This window comes from Neophocaena asiaeorientalis, unplaced genomic scaffold (genome assembly GCF_003031525.2).
Source record: "Neophocaena asiaeorientalis asiaeorientalis breed wild unplaced genomic scaffold, Neophocaena_asiaeorientalis_V1.1 scaffold9, whole genome shotgun sequence".
NCBI classification, from domain to species: Eukaryota; Metazoa; Chordata; class Mammalia; order Artiodactyla; family Phocoenidae; genus Neophocaena; species Neophocaena asiaeorientalis.
The window spans coordinates 178385-196536 of NW_020171825.1; the positions used below are offsets into that span (position 1 = coordinate 178385).

Sequence of the window (18152 nt, forward strand, 5' to 3'; positions counted from 1 at the left end):
TTTAAAAATTTTAGAATTAATAGAAGAATTTAGTAAGGCAAGTTGAGAAAAATCAATATAAATAAATCAGTAGCTTTTCTTTCGACTGGAAATAACTGGGTAGAAATGGTAAAAAAAATAAAGGTAAAAAATATTCATTTTCATTAGTGACTGGAATATTAAATGAATAGAAATAAATTTCAAAATCAAACAATAATATATCTTTATGGGGAAAATTTTATTAAAGAATATGGGCCAATAAATAGAAAAACTGTGTGTTTCTAGATATGAAGACTAGTTATTAATCCTTCTAAGGCTTTATATGTACAAGGTAAAGAAAAAAGTTATAAAGATGGACACATGTGACCATATAAAAATTAAAGTGCTTATAAAACTAATTCCACTAGAGTTAAAAATCTAACTATTGACTAGGGAAAAAATACTTCAGTTTATATAGCAGACAAAGATGAATGTCCTTAATATCAACAACTCCAAAAACTGATAAGAAAGGAAAAACACCACCATAGAAAATTGGCAAGGTTATGAACAGAAAATTGTTTTTAAAAAATAATCTAGGCGGACGTCAGAGTGGAGAGCGGAAGGTCAGCGAGGCTCAGAGCGGAAGTGAGGCTAGGGAGCCTGTCCGCCATTGTGGACCCGAGAAGGGGAGAGAGAGAGAGGGGAGGAGAGTGTGCAAGCGGAAGAGACGGGCCCCTTCCACCGACTCCTGAGCGCGAGGCCCTCTTTCTGGCTTCTTAGCGAGCGGCGGCGGCGGCTAAAAAAAAAAAAAAAAATCTAGTCATCAATACACATCTGGACAGCTAAGCAAAAGTTTTATTAAGTTTGATTACATCAGGTGATGGTATAGATTTAGGACAAGAAACACTTTCCTACCTTGCTGAAAGGCAAATGACAACGTAACATTTTGAAAGTAATCTCTTAATGCTTCCTAAAATTTAAAGTGGGCAAATATGTCCTTTGCCCCAGAGGTGCCAGGTTTGAGATTCTAGTTATAGATAGGAAAGCCCAATAAAAACTGATATTGCATAAGGATGGTCAGTACAGTCTGTTTTTGAAGTAGCAAAATGCTTAACCATTTTTCCTGATGATTCCTTATCCAAGAAGTACCGCCCTTTAACGAATCAGTAGAGAAAATGTTAATTAAATAAACATTGAATACCATGCAAAATTATGCAGCTGATAAAAAGAATAAGTAGAACTTATATCTCTTAACCTGAAGGCACGTCCATGATTGTTAGTGAGAAGCTGAAGAATGACATAAAATGTAAGCCCATTGTGTGATTATGTATGTTTGGATGAGGAGGGAATATAAAACATGGTTATCATGAATCACCTGGGAAAGGTGGGCAGGAATTTTATTAATACTTTGTGTATTTAGTATTATTTCACAGTTAAAATGTATTACTCTGTTACACTTTTTTTAATTGAAGTATAGTTAATTTACAGTGTGTTAGTCTCAGGTGTACAACAAAGTGATTCAGTCAAATACATATATATACACATATATGTGTGTGTGTGTGTATATATATATGTGTATTCTTTTTCAGATTCTTTTCCATTATAGGCTATTACAAGATTTTGAGCTGAGTTCCCTGTGCTATAGAGTAGGTCCTTGTTGTTTAACTATTTTATATATAGTGGTGTATATATGTTACTCCCAAACTCTTAATTTATCTGTCCCACCCTCACTATCCCCTTTGGTAACCACAGGTTTCTTCTCTGTGTCTATTACATTTTTTAAAAGGGACATGTCAATTTAAATTAAGAGGCAAGGTGGGTCTAGAGAAGTAATGTTAATTTCCTCCTCACACCTAAATTAACCATCTGCAATCCCTTTAATGTTCCAGTCCTAAAAATGTTATTATTAAAACTCTACTTTCCTCACATTTTCCAAATGTGTGTGGAAGAAAATCCCTTCCATGTTGGCCTAGAGAAAGAGAAGCAAGCTATCCTTTATTCCTATCTTCCAACAAATCATTTGGTATCTTCTGACAGGGGTGTGTTATGACTAGTTGTGCTCTTTTATTAGAAGTTAATCTTATGTCACTGACATGTACACACTACTGTATATAAAATAGATAACTAATAAGGACCTACTGTATAGCACAGGGAACTCTACTCAGTACTCTGTAATAACTTATATGGGAAAAGAATCTAAAAAAGGTTGGATGTATGTATAACTGATTCACTTTGCTGTACACCTGAAACTAACACAACATTGTAAATCAACTATCCAATAAAAAATTTAAAAACTTAATATTATATTGCCATTTTAATTCCAGTTGTAAACTTCTTTATAAAATGAGTGCTCTTATCCATAGGACAAGTAAATGAAAAATAATATGCTATGTTTTTAACATTGTTATTTGCAATAGCAAATTCCTAGAATTAATGTGATAGATGAAGAGATCAAACGAATCTATTAACACAGTAATGTCGATTGTTAATTTATAAAATTAATAATGTAGACATATTAACATATTAATTTATGTGTGCATACGCACACACACATAAACTCGTTGTTATATTGGGTTGGCCAAAAAGTTCGTTTGGGTTTTTCCCTAAGATGTGATGGAAAAACCCAAACGAATTTTTTGGCCAACCCAATAAAATCCAAAATTCTCTGCTGTTTATGTGGCCCAAGATATAAATGATATATAAACTTTTAAATTGTAGTTTAATTATACTTAGTAATAGGTAAGTGTAATTATACTATATCATGTGCATTGTAGAAACTTCTTTTAGAAAATACAAATTATAGAAAAATGCAGCCTTTCTGTATATAGTACTGTAATTCTATAAATGGCGATGACTTTTAATTAATATCAAATGATGAATAATGAGGAAATAATACCACTCACAAGCATTTTAACATATTTTTCTCTGATTGCTTAAGATATATTTGGTCTGTGAGGTTCTAGTTGGTATGTTTCAAAACCGTATTTTTAACAATATTGTTCTAGATTTTTATATGATATGGCTCCTCATTTTATATGATAGTGGCTAAAATTCATGCACTAACAACCGTATGAAATATTTTGAAATAAATTATAGTTTTAGATTACAATTTCACTGTCCCTTTGTTCCTCTAGGTGGCTTTTACGGTACTTTTTGATTTGGAAGCACTTCTGAAGATATGGTGTTTGGGATTTACTGGATATATTAGCTCATCTCTCCACAAATTCGAGCTGCTGCTTGTAATTGGAACCACTCTTCATGTATATCCAGATCTTTATCATTCTCAATTCACATACTTTCAGGTAATACGAATAATGCCTATTTATTTTTAGAATTTTTTTCTTTCCAGGGAAAATACCAACAACTGTAGTAAATACAAACGTCAAAGAGGCCCTATGACATTTTAAATACCAAAAATAGTGCATTCATTTCATTGTTTTAAAAACTCTGAAAATTCAGAGTAATAAATGGAGATGTTTTACATACAGTTCATAGATCAGCACAGTGTGTAGAGGTACATATTTTTTATGTACATGGATATTATGCATCTGTGCATACATGTAAAATTTTAATCTACATCAGATGTTGACACACACTTCAAATAGCAGGAAATATGAATTTAATTCCAAGTGTAGTTCTCCCTTCTCAATAAGTCTTAATATGCTTGCTCAACACTAACTTACAGTTGAAATAATAAGAAATAAAACTTACCTTTACAGATTGTAATTAGTCATACTTCATTATTTATGAATTCCTATTATTTTCTTTGTGATGATTAAATAACAATACCTATAATTTTTTACTTTGTTTATAATAACTGGATTTCTATTTTTTCAAATGTGATATATTCAATCACATTACTTTATAATTATTCAGTAAACAAAACTATTACTTATGTTCTTTGTAATTGTTGAATAATAGCAATATGCTGAGCGTTCTTTTTAACTCCTTGGTCAAAATATTATATATGTATATGGGATGACTTAATTTTTAAAATCTCAAGTATAGTCATTTTCTGACTCAAAATTAGTCATTTGTATAACTTATCATATAAATATCAGAAGTTGCATTGTTTTCTTCATAGGTATTTTAAAATAGTTGGAGAATAAAATGGCAGTAGAATTTTTAAAGAAACAATTCAGAGGAACAAGATTCTAACTCCTTAGATGAAAGAAAGTACATTCCAACCTCATTGAACTTACTTATTGATGATACCAAAGCCATCATTTTCAGAGCAGTATTAACTTCAGGTGCCCAATCGTGACCTGAAACTCAGCACTCCTGATACCTGGGAGAAAGGACATGAAAATACAATTCGCAAAAATGAAAAACATACCCCACAAACACACATGAAAAGCTGAGCCTCTCGTAATCACAGCCAAGCACCCAGTGAACTCACAGAGGGTATCATGGTTCAAGCTTTCAGTACTGTCAGCATCTTTGAACAGAAATCTCTTGCCACTGGTTGGGTTATATCCTCAGCCTTGGTTATCATACGTGAGATGCCTGGGGCAAGAGACATACACATGTTTGAAACTCTTGATACAAAATATGCTTTCCAAACATTTGTGTCATTATATGCTCTTGGGCACTGTTGTCTAGATTCACAAAATCAACATGAGCATTTAGTACCTACATTAGAGAATCATTGTACATAATTACAGAAAATATGCCTCATAGTCAAAACTACAACATATCTTTTTTCCAAACCTATTAAATTAAGAAAGACATCAAAGCCTATTACAGCAAGGGTACCAATATAAAATATATTCAGGGCTTTAAAATTCTTATCATTTCTCATAGATAATTTTTCAGTGAAAAGTTACAAATAGGTCAGAATTTTGCACACAAAGATATTCATTCTAGAATTGTTTATGAGAGAAAGAAATGGGAACTGTTTAAGTGGTAAGCATATGAGGAATAGCTTAGTAACTCATATGCAAATATGGCCATAAAAATAATTATGATGAATTTGTAGTAACTTAGAGATATGATCTATTTAAATGCAAAACAGTATAAAATATATAACATGTATAGCTACATATCCATGCTATATATAACATATATAGCTCTATATATGTATGTAAAATACCTATAAATGAAAAAATGACCGGAAAGAAATAAACCAAATTATTACAAATGATTAAAAGTCACCACCTCTGGGTTGTTTTTCTTTTTGGCTGCGTGGCTTATGGGGTTTTTAGTTCCCCAACCAGGGATCGAACTGGGACCCTCAGCAGTGAGAGCACGTAGTCCTAACCACTAGGTTTTTTCTTCTACTCTGTTTTTCACAAAATATCTAAAATCAGTGTGCATGGCTCCAATCGTTTTATATATAGACATATAGCTATAGATACAGTCACAATACAGGGTCAGTGAAGTTTGCAGTTTTAATGTCTGTAAAACTTGTAATAGTTTATGTTAATAGTAGAGTGATTTTCATTTGTATCTCTCTATACATGGCCAAGTTTATATTTGTCTAATGAGATAAACACTGTCTCAGTTATTTTGTGCCTAAAAGCTAAATCTCTCAAGAAACTTAGTTGTCACAAGGATTTTTGCAAATTCACATCTGGAGAACCCACTGTACTGAACAGATTGGCTCTTTATGGGCTGACTTTGATCTCCCCTGTTGGTCCTCATGCTTGCTTCTCATCTCACTTGACCTTTCTTCATCGTGCTGGCAGCAGTTCTTCCCGTAGTGAATGTCACATTTTTTATATCTAAATGAAGCCAACAATTTAGTACAAAATGTCTCCCTTTATATCAGTTATCTCTGGGAGTTGGGTGTTATCCATCTCTTTATTCAGATGAGATTTCCTGAGCACCTACTATGTGCCAGGCACTGTTCCAGATCCTGAGGGCAGAGAAGTGAACAAGGCAGAGAAGATGCCCACCTCGGGAACCTTGCATTCTAGACGGCAAACAGTTTATACACAAGTACACACAAGTACACAAGTACGAGTGCACGAAAGGAATGTGAGTACAGGAAATGCCGTCCAGGAGAAACAAGCTGAGTGAAAAGGATAGAAGTTGTGGGGTGAGGGTGCTATTTTAGATAAGTTTGTTCAGGGAAGCCCTCTTTGAAGAGGGGACATTTGGGCAGAGAAGGAGCGAACCTTGAGAAGGTCTGGGTGGATGCATTCCAGGTAGAGAGAACTACATGGCACCTGTCCTAAGGAGAACACATGCTTGATGGAGTGAACATAGGGCATATTACAGGGAGTAATAAAGTCTTCACAAAATGCTCTGGTTCTGACATAGCAGGGTGATGACACCGGCTGGTATTTATCGTGCACCTACTGTGTGCCAGGCACTCTGCCGAGTGCATGGCTTCATTTGTTTCTCGTTAGAGAATAAACTGTTTTGCTGGAGTGTAAACTGCGATCCCTAGAGACTGAATAACTCGCCCAAGACCACATAACTAGCAAATGGTGGAAACTCATTCCCAAGAAGTTTAATCTTATATTCATATTCTTAACCACTCAATTGCTACAGTATCTCACTATTAATCAGCAGAGTGACCTTTAACAACAGACTTAGAAATGTGACCAGGAAAATGTGCTTTGGAAGCAACCACAAAATGTCCTACAGTGCTTATCTTTGAATGTATGGTTTACTTTATTTCGTATCTGTAGGAACACAGAATCAAAAGGCTTTATTGGGTAGACAGAGTGAAAAGCATACTTATCCCCAAATAAATGAAAAGGCATAATTAGAGTTACCGATAAGGATTTTGCCTTTCCACAGATGCAGGCCTGCCCCTTTGAAAATGCTTATCAAATCACCAATGTGGGAATTGTGTTAAGTTATGTTTCTTCCAGCTAATGAAATATTAATTTATCAGAATTGCACAGATGTGCATAGACTGTTTTTATTAGAATTTGGGGCAGGATTGAAGATTACTTAGGCAATCTTTTAAATATGATTTTAATGCAAGTGGAGAAAACACAAGGTACTGAAATTTGAGCAATAAACCAGTTGGATTGTTCCTGTAAACTTTCCTGGACTCAGCTGTTTAACTGTTAGATACTGAATCATTTATGTCTAAGAATAAATATAAGTGTAAAATCTTTTCATATTATTATTCTGGATGTTACTATTTTAATAGTTCTTATGATAAAGCTGTTTGCTTGTTATTTGGGAAGATGACCCAAGTGTAATATGTTCTGATTTGGAAATGTATGTTAAGAATTATAGCGGGAAAAACTAGTAGCTTAACCATGCCTGTGGTATAATGTTTAATTTGAACAATATAATTTCTCACATAAATTTTCTTCTTAAAGTATTAAGTATTTTAAATGAGCATGAAGGAAATCTACATTTTCTCAACTTCTTTAAACATTTGTTCATTAGTTTACTAGACCTGCAGCTACAACCCATACTATTGATACTTGTGTTCTGCAGACAATAAGAATACGGTTCACCATTAGTAGTTCCTGTTAATTCAGAGTCTGGGGGTAGCGGGTAAATGTGGCTTCAGGGATGGCCAGATTCAGAGGCTAACATGGTATTATTGGGACCCCGTCCATTTCTCCACTCACCTTTCTTCTGTGTTGGTATCATTTCTAAGCTCTCTTTGTCCATGTGGTGGCTAAGATGGCTCCCAGAAGCTCAGGGCTTATGTGGCTCTTACAGTAATTCCAGTTGAGGCTAAAAAATAGGACACCTCTCATAGGTCCCACAGAAGTTCTGATGACTGAGGTCATTGTGAATACCCTGGCCAGGCCTGGATCATGGGGGTCAGGAAGTCCCTTCTGGACCTCATAGACTAAGAGGATTAGGAAGCTAGGGTTGCTGGAAAAATCCAAACGCATGTTATTTTGTGTAAAAATTTAAATCTAGGGGGTTTTTTTGTTTGGTTTTTTTTTTTGCGGTACGCAGGCTTCTCACTGTTGTGGCCTCTCCCGTTGCGGAGCACAGGCTCCGGACGCGCAGGCTCAGCGGCCATGGCCCACAGGCCCAGCCGCTCCGTGGCATGTGGGATCTTCCCGGACCGGGGCATGAACCCGTGTCCCCTGCGTCGGCAGGCGGACTCTCAACCACTACGCCACCAGGGAAGCCCTACATCTAGGTTTTTAAAGCATTTCCTTTTCTTTACTGTATTCTTTCTTCTCCTGAGAAGCCTTTACAGACACCTTAAGCTCTTATTGATATCGAACCATCTTGGACTATCATTCTACTTACCATCTTTCATTTATACCAAGACCACAATTTTCCTATTTTAATATCTCTAAACTGGGACTTGTCTTATAATCAGTGGTGTGTTATACTTTAATTGGCGGCATTTTTCACTTTCTCAGTGGTACATTAAAAAATTGATGGCATCTTAGACTTGTTGAAAAATGCTATTTTTCCATATTTTATACTTCAACTTTTAATTATTCTACTTTATATTTTTAATCTTATAGATATGCCTTTAAGAGCTGTGCCTTTGTATTATACTCCCTTTGTAACAGTAATAGCCATTGAATCTTATTTGTCCAACACAGTGTTTGGCACATAATAATATTTGTTAAGTGAATGAGAAAATTAATTAGTTATGGGTGGTAGTTTTTGCATATATATATGCAAAACATTTAAATGTGTGTGTGTTTAGATAACCAGCTGAGCACGTATAACAAAGTTCTAAAAATTACAGGGCTTGCGTAAGATAGAAGTGTGTTTCTCTCCAGTTGGTGGGAGTCCAGGGCAAGTAGGTGGCTCTGCTCCCCAGGGCCATCCAGAAAGCAGGCCTGTTGGGTTAGACTGAATGTATCATCTTCTATACGAGGCTTCTATTTTTGTTCCAAAGGGACAATTACAGTTGTTTTAATTTCCCAGCCAGAGGAAGGTATAAAAATTATTTAACTTAAAGTGCAAAGATCACTTCTTTTCACATTCCATAGGTCTGAACCTAGTCCACCGGCCACAACTAGATACAAGTGGGGCTGGAAAATGCAGTCTGTAGCCTTGCTAGGCTAAAATTCAGCAAGTTCTATTAATTAAAGGAAGGATAGAATAGGTCTTAGAGTAGCAGTCTCAGCCATGAGTAAAGACTCCTTGATAGATGGATTTTTAAAATTTCCTTTTGAATGTACAGTAATCCCTAGGAAAGTTTGTTTTATGAGACAATGAATATGCCTAATATTGAACTAATGTTTTCTTTGATATTTGAACATTAGAACAAATGTCAATTTTATTTCAACAATATGTGTTAATTAATGCCACTTTGAATTATCACATCATATATTAAAACACTGAGTTGTCACCATTTTCCTTCCTTCATTCCTTTGGGATTTATTGAGTTCTTGCTATATGGCAGTCACTGAGCTACTGATATCTTAGTTATTAAATTGTTTAATTTAATTGCTAAATGTGATTTTATAGAGTGCTATGAAAAGTGAGATTTTAGTATGAACTTATTTAAGATTCAGTATAAATAAACGATCAAGTGTGTGTGTTTTTCTCTCCCACAATAGGTTCTTCGGGTAGTTCGGCTTATTAAAATTTCACCTGCATTAGAAGACTTCGTGTACAAGATATTTGGTCCTGGAAAAAAGCTCGGAAGTTTGGTTGTGTTTACTGCCAGCCTCTTGATTGTTATGTCAGCAATTAGTTTGCAGATGTTCTGCTTTGTCGAAGAGCTGGATAGATTTACAACGTTTCCAAGGGTAAGAACAAAAAATGCAGTCAGTTTAATTCAGTTATTCTGAATTAATATCAAAGTAATTTCACTTTAACAGTGGTTTTAAAATAATGTCTTTTTCTATAACTTGAAGTAGTTCAGTTTTAATATTCACAGTGGTGTTTTTTGCAGAATACAGGTGTTTGAGAACATTTTCAGCATTGTCAGATTATGTGTCAATTCTAAAATTCTGGAAATAATCTTAATAGAATGAGATGCAGAAACCGGTAAAGATGGAAGATAGGGTTCTTAGTACCTATAAATGAAAATATAGCAGAACTTTAAAATTATTAATTTAAAAATGTTTAAAGTTTGCTTTTATGTGTTTGTGAGAGTTAACATTTTAAATCTGTTTTACAGTTCATATATATTTTTATGTCAGGCATGATCTAGAAGGAAATTTTGATTTTCAATATATAAATTTCATAAACTCTTCAGATTTGAAGTGTCTTTAAAAGATCATCTAGTTCATAACTCTGTATTCTTGTTAGAATTCACTTAGGCTAAAAAGAAAGTTAAAAACCAGTCAATCCATAAAGAACTTGTGTAGAAGATACAGCGCCTAATCAGAAGGATCCTGAAATTTAACTCCATGTGGATTTAGAAATATGAAAAAATATAATGACCAAGGCAAAGAATATATATAGATATTTTTATAGCCTTGGGGTAAGAACAACATATATTTTTTTAAAAAAATAAGCTTTGAGGGCAAACGTGTCTGTAACATAACAGATAGACTAATATAGCCTGGGTTATTTTTTTAAATTTTAACAGATAGACTAAAATACTCTGGGTTATTACTTGTTTTAATCTTGTACTAAATGTGTTACTCATTGCCAAGCATTTGTTGAGTGCCTATCAAGAGCCAGGCCGTGTTGGCCATCCTGAGACATAAACAATTAAGTTCCTAGTCTTCAAGTATTCTCAGTTGAGGGTGGGTAACCAGTATGTAGACATAAAACATGACAGGCTTTGGTAAAGGCAAACACAAGGTGCTCTGGGAACCCCGAGGTGAGGTCCATAACCAGGAATGGAAGAATCCAGGAAGACTCCCTGGAACAGGAAGTTAGTGAGGAATAGCTGGATGGAGCCAGAGGAGGTGCACAGAGAACAGTGTTCTGGGTCATGGGGATAGCATGTGCTGAAGGTTGAATTGAGCTGTGTCTTGTTCCAGAACTTAAATGAGAAAGGACAGTCGCTGACAGGAGGAGGACATAAAGCCAAGGAACTTTTAAGTTGGTGAAAGCGTGATCACGATTAAATGCCATTGAGAGAGCGCAAGGAGAGGGCAATAAAGATGTGTGAGCTAAAGAGGACGCTGGCAGAAGGTTTCTGAAGGCAGCCTGCAGGGCACTGGCGCAGGGCAGGTGTCAAGGTGGTCTCGTAGGACAGCAAGCCGAGCCGAAAGTCACAGCAAGCCTTGGTTCACTTTCAGCCACAGTGCAGGCAGCAGGCAGGAACCGGCACCGCTGCCCAGGCCCCGTTCTGCCCACTGGACAGCACTGGGTGAGGGGCAGGTGCACCAGCCCTGGCACGGTGACGAGGGAGGGATCTTTGCCCAGGAGCCCTGAGCAAAGCTCCTGCCCTTTTACGAACCGGGGAGGGCCTAGGGGTATGACTAGAGGAAGGGCTAGAAGTGAAAATGTACTGAGTCAGGATGGAGAAAAGTGCCTCAGCTGAGGCCCCCGCGTGGGGGAGACCTCCGAGCAGAGGCACGCAGGCCGGGAATGCTGCTGTGCACATGAGCGGGGCAGCCTGGGGGCCGAGTCCTTGCCTGAAACTCCCTGCAGACACTGCGGTGCACAGCTGTGCCCCAAAACCATGTGGGGAGGGCAGCTTCCCTCCCCTCCCCATGAGCCTGCCGGGCAAAGCCTGGTCCCTGGCCGTGGTCGGGTCACTTAGGATTGGCCTGGAGCCAGACTCCTCTGCAGTGGGACCAGCTCTTCCTCTAGGGATAGACAGTTGTAAGCAAAGATGACAGTGTTGTCGTCAAGGCTACCTTCTCTTAGGCTGCCCCTTCACTGCCCCCTCGCTGGGTAAATACAAAGAGCAGACTGCCATCCCCATCATGATCACCGTCCGCCCCTCAGGCCAGTTTAATTCACCTCCCGGGGTGGGCAATGGGTACTAAACGGTAACAAGCCTTTATTTATTACACAGACCTATCTTAATTTCATACCTTATCTTCAATTTTTGCCCTTTCCTCTCATTTCACCCCACCAACTTTATATCCTTTACCCAAAACCTCTTTGAACCAGATGATTTTTGGAGTGCAGAATATTCTAGATATTGTAAGGGTGATATCACCCTCCACAGCTGTCTGAATCAGCACCCTGTAACAAATACATTAATATTTCTCTAGCAAAACATCAACCTTCAGAAAAAGAAGGGTAAATAAAGACAATAAATAAGACCTCGGTCAGATCAGACTTTTGCCACTAAATGAGCTACCAACAAAACCAAACAAAACACCTTTGGGTATTTTCAAAATGTTCTGAATATTGAAGTTGTGAATAAGGACTGTGGGCCTGCATATGAAAGCATTGTGGATAAGAGTCTATACTTACTGCTCCATCACTTTTTAGTTATGTGACACCAAATGAATTATTCTTTAAGCTTTTATTTTTTCACATCTAAAATACAGGCAAAAATGGTATTTTCCTCATAGCATTGTGTGTGTTGAATGATATACAGAAACAACCCAACTCTGGGTTTAGAAAGCATTAAAAAAGTGATATCCCGGCTTCTCTGGTGGCGCAGTGGTTAGGGGTCTGCCTGCCGATGCAGGGGACACGGGTTCGTGTCCCGGTCCGGGAGGATCCCACATGCCGCGGAGTGGCTGGGCCCGTGAGCCATGGCCACTGAGCCTGTACGTCCGGAGTCTGTGCTCCGCAGGAGAGGCCACGGCAGTGAGAGGCCCACGTACCGCCAAAAAAAAAAAAAAAGAAAAAAGAAAAATAAAGTGATATCCCATATAATATATTTGAAATTGGCATAATACAGAGGCTACTCTGTATTAAAGACAAGGCTGCTTTAGATCCAGTCCTGCCTTAGCCCCTTGGGATTTGCTCTAATTTTCCAGCCATAATTGTAATCAAGTAGCATTGTATTTTCAGATCTCCAATTACTCAGTTGTGCTTTTCCTCCTGATTACTGTGACCATCTTAATGAAAGCAGCCAGCGACTATGGGGCCCCTAATCAGTTATACAGCAGCTGACAGCGTTGACACGGGAAGTGACTAGATTTCTCCTTGCATATGAACGCAATTAAGAGTTAAATTCCTGAAACATAATCAAATCTTGCAAGAAATGTTAAAAATATTACAATTACAAAAAGCCATCATTGTCATTCCCAGCCAAATAAAGCATCGTCTGTTGGTGGCACTTGCCTGATATGAGATGATCAGGAAAGATGATTATAAACACAGGGCAGACGATGCTAGATCTTTGCGGGCCTTGTCCCCTTCCATCCTCATGGGACATCTCCCTCATTACTCAGTGGCTGGGTGTTGAGGTGGGTTGGTTAATTATATTATTAGCCAAAGCACCGCGCATTAGGAGAACAGATTTTCTGTAAGAAAAATCACGTGATCCATCCCAGTGCAAAATCGGAACTTTTAAAATCAGCAATTGTTTGTATTATCTTTACTTGGATCCACTCCGTCTTGGAGGCTAGCGACCCCCATCACACACAGGACCGTGGGATGCAGGAAGCAACGGCAGGAAGGTGTGAGTGGCTCAAGAGAGGACCGGTCATGAAGAGAGGAGCGTTCTTGGTGAAGGGGACCCAGCATCTGTGCCCGGGAGATCATTACTCTGGCTGTTTCTGGAACCTGACCTTGACCCAGCCATCGGGGGGGGTATAGTCTCTCTAGGGAAATAGGACTAGATGTAAAACCCAACACTGGTTTGATTGGACCTGATTGTATCCTGGGCTCCAGCAACCTGCTGTGAGACCCCTCTAAGAGGAGCTGACATGGACCTGGGAAGCTGGTTTCCCTTCCACATCCCAAGAAGAGAACCCTGAAGGGGCAGAGGGACATAGGAGACAACAGCAACCCGGGCACACTAAGTAACCGCCCAGTGCATTGACCCTCTGATGCAGCTCCAGCTACACTGGAAGACTCCAGGTGCTTCTGGAGATACTCAAAGGTGAAAGGATACTAAAGGGATTAGGATTATTCCACCGGTTCCCCAGTGGGTCTCTGTGCCTCATTCGACCACACTGCAGCCTGTGCTCCATTTGCAGTAAAACCGATCCTTCTTCGATGTAAATTGCCTCATGACACTCTCCTATTTAAAATGCTTCAAGATTCTCCTTTCCCTCGAGATAACAAACATTTTAATAGGGTTTTCAGTATCTTTTCCGCTCTGGCCCCATTTACCTCTTTGGGCTCATATTTCAGGATTCCCCCCAACACACCTTTCAAAGGCAGAGATGGTGTCTACCTTTTTTTTTTTTTTTTTAAATTTTTTAGCCACACAGCATGTGGGATCTTAGTTCCCAGACCAGGGATCGAATCTGTACCCCCTGCAGTGGAAGCTCGGAGTCTTAACCACTGGACCACCAGGGAAGTTCTAATGGCGTCTGTCTTGCTCATTTAAATCCTCCGTGTTTAGCACAATCCTTGCCACAGGGTAGCTGGTGAATAGGTGTTTGGATGAAGAATGAATAATAGTCCTGGACCAAAACAGACGTCTCCGATCCTTCCACACTGTATCAGGCTCAACAGGACAGATGCCGCCTTCTGCTGTTGTCTACAGCTCCGAGACCCCTGTCAGCCTCCATCACTGCCCTTACCCTCATCCCATCAACAATGTCTGCATAATTCTGTCTGAATGTTTTGGCTGCAAGTAGCAGAAAATTGACTCCAACTAACTTAAACAATTAGTAAATTTATCTCCCAAAATTCAAGAGATTAGGTAGACTTGGGGAAGCCAGGACTCTGGGTCTTTCACTGAAATTCTCTCAGTTGTTGTCATGGGTTAACTTATGTGTCCCCAAAAGATGTGTTGAAATACTAACCCTCAGTACTCCCAAAATGTGACCTTATCTGGAAATAGCGATAATCAAGTTAAAATGAGGTCATTAGGGTGAACCCTAATCCAATATGACTGATATTCTATAAAAAGGGGAGATTTTGACACCAAGACAGACATACACAGAGAGAAGACAATGTGACACACATGGGGAAGACGGCCATGTGATTGTCATGACATCTACAAGCCAAGGACCTCCAAGGATTGTCAGCAAGCACCCAAAGCAGAAGAAGCAAGGAGAATCCTTCAGAGGGAGCGTGGTCCTGCCGACACCTTGATTTCTGATTACTCGCCTCCAGAACTGTGAGATAATACGTTCCCACTGTTTGAAGCCACCCAGTTTTGGGTACCAGCAACCCTAGCAAAGCAAAGCAGTTTCATTGTCCATGTGTTGTCTTCATGTGTTAACAAAGTGGATGCAACATTTTCAGGCTTCGTGATAAAATCTAGAAGAAGGAGGGTCACCTCCGCCCAGATCTCCTTCTTAGAATCAAGGACACCTTTCCCAGTGCCTTCCCCCTGGCTCTGCCCCCCAGCAAGGCAGCTCTCATCTCTCATCCGGCAGGATTGGGTCACTTGGTCACTACTAAATGAATTGCTGGCAAGATGGCTAGAGTCAAGGTGATTGGCTTGGATTCATCATAGAGGAAGAAATGGATACTGGGGAGACAGCCACAGAAGCCACTACAATCGTCAGACCCAAAACCTGGACGAGATTTCTCTGCCTCTGAAGCTCCCATATGCCCTGTGCAAACAGGCTGTGCAGATAGACACAGAGTAGGAGGAGGGCTGGTGTTTAATTTCTCTCCCGGAAGCATCTGGGTCCCAGCTCCTTTCCAAGATGCCCACATAGGACCTGCCAAGCAGCCAGCCTAGGGCCTGGCACATACTGGGTTCCTGCTTCCCATCTTTATGGTTGCTTCTGTCACACACCATCGACACGTATGCAAGGTCTCATCTTCTTTACTAGACTGCAAGTAGCTTGAAGTTGGCAGCACTGTGCTCTTTTCTCCTGACACCTCTCAGAGCACTTATTAGCACTGTGTCATGGGATCTGCAGCATCAGGACGCAGAGACAGAGAGGAAACAGCCAGAGGAGCCTCAGCAAAAACCCTGTGAGATGGAGGAAAGGAGTCTGAATGTTTTCAGTGGGAAAAAAAAGAATGACATATGGACACAATTTAATAAAACAACTTTGTCATCTCAAGCCAATAACTTTCTCTTCTAATTTGGACAAAACAGACACACTGCTAAGTAGAAATAACAAGACCAAGTCCTGCTGTGAGGCAGTATCCCGCCATTCCTGTTTTGTTGGGACTAATAGGTTGTATTATAAGAACAATTAGATTAGCTTTCCATGAAGGAAAAGCCCATACAGGTCATGAGACAGGTTGCCATAGGCAAGAGCCACATCTCTCTGTAACAAAGACAAAAACAGTTTGTGTTTTCTCCTGGTTGCCTGACAAAAGCTCATGTGCGCAGTTTCACCACTGTTTTTGTTCTGTTTATCCCCCTACTTGGTATATGAAGAAACTTTCTTCTATGTTGCTAAAATACTTGCAATAAACATCCCCTGTAGATCTTTAAATAGCTCAATATCTTTATTCCTTTTAATTTCCTACTAAAATAACAATAAGCAGGCCTCAATAGTTTTGCATTCCTACAAATGGGGATAGTTTTTGTTCATAAAGACTACACTACCCTCCATAATACAGGGTACTTGAATTTTAATACTGTTTATTTGATATGTTTTCTTAATTTGCATTCTCTAAATACTAATTACTTGCTCTATTGAATTTTCACTTATAAAACCATGTCCAAAGCAGTTAAACAATATAAGGAGTAAATACTATAAAACACTTAATTACAAATTAATTTCCCTATTTCCTCTCACCACCAGAATGGCTAATCATGCCTTTAGTTGCATTGAAAGAATTACTGAGAAATTTGAAGAAACAACTTGCCCCTTAATCTTTTTCCACGTTTGCCATTTTTAATCAATTCAGGGTTTACCTTATCTTCAAAAGGATAATTAGTTCAATTTATATTGCCGAAATCTGTATTAATTTTTGTTTTTTATTGTTTGGTCTTCCATGTATTTTTAATTTTTCATGATATATTTCAGGCATGCAAAGGTATATAAAGAATAATAAAATGTATTCTTCTGTGGCCATATGCAGTTCAAAAAGCAGATTAGCAATGGATCTGAAGTCCTTGAGCACATGCCCCTTATCCCTCTCCTTCCTGTCCCATAGAGAACCACTTTTCTGAATTTGATGTTTGTCCTTAGTACATCCCTTTATGCCTTGAGTGCATATATAGGCATCAGCTGAGAATCACATATCTTTTTGCGTAATTTAAACCCGCCTTATGTGGTCTCATACTGCACTGTTTCTTCTGCTCATTGCTTTTTTTGCTTAACACTGTTTGTGAGATTTACCAATATGAGTACTTGTAGCTATATTTTATTTATTTCCCTTGGGGTATAATATACAACTATACATTGCACCATATTATATATATATATATAGAGAGAGAGAGAACACTCTTCAGAGAAACATTACACAATTTATTTTCCCATTCTCCCGTGTGGTAGGTGAATTCTAAAATGGGTGTCCAGGACATCTGACCCTCTACATAATCTTTTCCCTTTGGGTTTGGGCAGGTCTTGTGAATATGATGGGATTTCACTCCTGGGAATAGATTGCTAATGATGGAACTGGAGTGAAGCAAAAAGGAGGTTATCTTGGGTGGGCCTGACCTAGTCAGAGGAACTGGGCCCTTTCTGAAGAGAGAGATTCAAAACAAGAGAGGGTCTCCAGCTGGCCTTGGACAAGTAAGCTGCCATGTTGTGAATGGCCATGTGGCTAGGACCTGAGGGTGGCTTCTGGGGGCTGTGAGCAAGAAACCAGGACCCTCAGGCCTACAATCACAGGAAGAGAATTCTGATAACAACCCAAATGAGGGTAGAAGACCCCAAGTTCCAGATGAGACCGCAGCCCAACCTACACCCTGATTTCAGCATCTGAGACCCTGAGCAGGGAACCCAATTACACCCCGCCCACACCTGTGACCTACAGAAACTGTGAGATAATCAGTGAGTGTTGTTTTAAGCCATTAAATTTGTGGCTTGTTACACAGAAATAGAAAGCTAATGCATGCAGGTTTGAGAGGTGTGTTTCTAATATTTTGTGACTCCAAACAGTGCTGCTCTGAACGTTGCATGTTGACTTGCACACATCTGAATTCTGCACTTGTGAAATTCTGCACATGTGAAAATACTGTTAGGGTGTGCAGCTAAGACTGGAATTGCTGAGCCTTAGAATAAAGATACCTTCAACTTTAATAGATAGTGGTAAACTTGCATTCCAAAGTATTTTTACCAATTTATCTGGCATCTGTAATATATGAGAATGTTCTCAGCTTCAACTCAGCAATATTTGGTCTTGTCAGGCTTTGTTTGGCTTTTAAACATTTAGTTCTTCGT

General features: G+C 38.8%; 1 protein-coding gene across 1 annotated transcript in view; it reads left to right on the forward strand.

Annotated features, from left to right (window-relative positions):
- Positions 1-18152, forward strand: part of NALCN (sodium leak channel, non-selective) — a 273387-nt gene that overhangs the window by 115775 nt on the left and 139460 nt on the right. The window contains exons 11-12 of the mRNA XM_024740178.1: positions 3093-3260; positions 9420-9611. Coding sequence (XP_024595946.1) covers positions 3093-3260; positions 9420-9611 — 360 coding nt within the window. The remainder of the gene's footprint in view (positions 1-3092; positions 3261-9419; positions 9612-18152) is intronic.